Below are 2,331 nucleotides of genomic sequence, written 5' to 3'. Positions count from 1 at the left end.
TCACCATCAAGCATCCAATTATCAGTTCCTTGGAGATCAATACTAGACAATCCATTAATATACAATCCATTAATATGTTGGGATTGACAACAACGGATTTGCAAAAATCCAATGACACTATTGTCAACAATTGAGCAAATACTAGCTTTCAACTTCAAAACAAATCCTATCTTCAAAAACTGAGCAAATACTAACTTTCAACTAACAACTAAGCAAATACTAGCTTTCAACTTCAGAACAAATCCTATCTTCAAAAACTGAGCAAATACTAACTTTCAACTTTGAGAACAAAGCTTACTTCTCAAGTTCACGTTAAGTTAGCAAACATCGTACTACTACGCATCATCATCAAGCATCCAATTATCATTAACTTCCCCTACATAAGAGTTGCTTGCCTTGATCTAGTTTTTTTCAATTCTCCTTTGTTGAGCTCTCATATGAGAGAGAGAGAGAGAGGGGGGTGGGGGGGGGAAGGGGGGGACGGGGAGGGGGAGAGTCGTGAGCAACATCTCGTATATCAATTTTTTTGAGCTTTCATGAAAGGAAGAAGCTCCTCTTGTTTCCCCTAAATATTCCAATTGTTGCTTTCCATTCATTTTCCACTTTGCCTTAGCTTAACATAATTTCTTTACCCTCACAGGTCGAACTGACTAGGATTTTCACACTAGAGATGAAGGGCAAAAAGCTTCTATTATCATTTCTTCCGTTCCAGCACCCGCGGAGAAATATTCAAGCTGCATTCTGAGGACAAAGATTCAAGCTATATTATTGTGGGCATTATTGCAATATTCACAAAACATAGCAAAGCGGCTGCAATAGTAATTACATAAGATGAAAGCATATCTAGCCGACGTGCTCTGTTTTTTAGCTTTGATCGTTCTCATCCTGTTCTGGATGAAATAGAGTATCAGCTAACCGAATGCCTACATCGGGCTGAGGGGCTGTTAGTAACTGGTTGCCGATATCTGCCGGTAACTGGATGCCGCTATCTGGCGGAACAAATTCTGCAATGCTAGGTGTATTCTCTTCTTGAGCTTTGATGTAACGATCCGCGTCTGCGTTTGTTTCCACTGCTTCCTGCAATGCAAGTGTTATCGCGCCTTCGCGCCTTTCGACTTTCTTCACTCTGTCTACATCTTCTTGCGTAACTACTTTGTCAACTAGCATCTTGTCCGTCGCATCCTGAGTCATAAGATTAGTCCAACTTAGATGACGTCTACATCTGATTCTGTCGAACAAGTTTTATGTGACATGTTCAGACCGCAGGATTGGTTGTATGTAATGCAAAAGGGAACATTCCGTGAGTGTAGATCTATGCCTAATTGATGTGTATACTTACACTCAGAACGTCAGAGAGGGTGATGTGTTCCCCCTGAGCATTCTTTTGAGCAGCTGACTGTGCCATAGAGCCTATCCCTCCCTTAAACGCTACAGGTACCCCAGTGGCTCGAGCTTTCGCACTCTGAATAGCTCGAGCGGTATCCTCATCAACAACCTTGTCTGGGGTATTGAACGCGGCTTCCTCTAGAGCCTGCAAATTTGCAATCGCTTACAACAAATTGGTGGAGTAAAGCCAAGGAAAAGCAACTTCACCCACTGCATTTGCTTATTGACTCTTCAAACCAATCGAAGTTCGACATTGCTTTATAACATACCTCGCCTATCGTGATGCCTTTCGTGGCCGCTGCTTCAGGCAATGTGGGAACGAAAGTCGTCTGATCTACGACTTGTTGCCCTCCTACAAATTGCTGCTGATGCACCTTGCCATCCAGAATGGTCTCCCTCAATCCAAACCCCTCCTCGGCTGCAGTGGAATGGGCTTTAGGATCTACTATACCGGCCTTCACGTTCTTATCAGCTGCCGCCTGCATCAGAGAGGCGGCACCACCTTTCTGGGTCTTGCCGCGGCCGATGGTTTCAGCGCTCTGCATGAGGGCTGCATCTTCCACGGTGATGGGCTGGGCGCCAAGTTCTCCTTGAACATGATCGAAGACATCACCGTATGTGATTGGGCGCTGGGGCTGCTCTTGGCTCATGATGCAGGGAGCTAAATGGCAAGGAGCAGATGCTGCAGCACCGAATTCACTCACAAACCCGATGAGTTGGAGGCAAATGTTAATATTGTAACAGAAACTACGCTGATTGCAGAAGAAACTGGCGTTGCTGTGGAAGCGATGTTGTTGTGAGTTTGCAAGATTAAGGCAAGGAGAGCTTAAAAAGAGTGTTGCACGTGGATGCGTGCCCTTCCAAAGGGCTAACACGTATATTTCCAAATGTCTGCCTTCAAGCGTTAACACGTGGCTTTGCACTGGCCATTTCCAGTTCTAAGAA

General features: G+C 44.7%; 1 protein-coding gene across 1 annotated transcript; it reads right to left on the bottom strand.

Moving 5' to 3' along the window:
* Positions 1-864: 864 nt before the first annotated feature.
* On the bottom strand, positions 865-2,036 carry LOC147887349 (late embryogenesis abundant protein 31-like). Its single transcript, XM_087394284.1, has 3 exons — positions 1,656-2,036; positions 1,340-1,531; positions 865-1,182 (listed from the first exon to the last, which is right to left on the bottom strand). Exons 1-3 carry the CDS (start codon positions 2,034-2,036, stop codon positions 865-867), a joined length of 891 nt encoding a protein of 296 aa, XP_087250410.1.
* Between the last annotated feature and the right edge of the window lie 295 nt (positions 2,037-2,331).

The sequence above is a fragment of the Dipteris shenzhenensis genome, chromosome 23 (genome assembly GCF_047967505.1).
Source record: "Dipteris shenzhenensis isolate YYH24624 ecotype China chromosome 23, Dip_SZ_1.0, whole genome shotgun sequence".
NCBI lineage: Eukaryota > Viridiplantae > Streptophyta > Polypodiopsida > Gleicheniales > Dipteridaceae > Dipteris > Dipteris shenzhenensis.
This window is presented reverse-complemented; position numbering and strand designations above follow the sequence as displayed.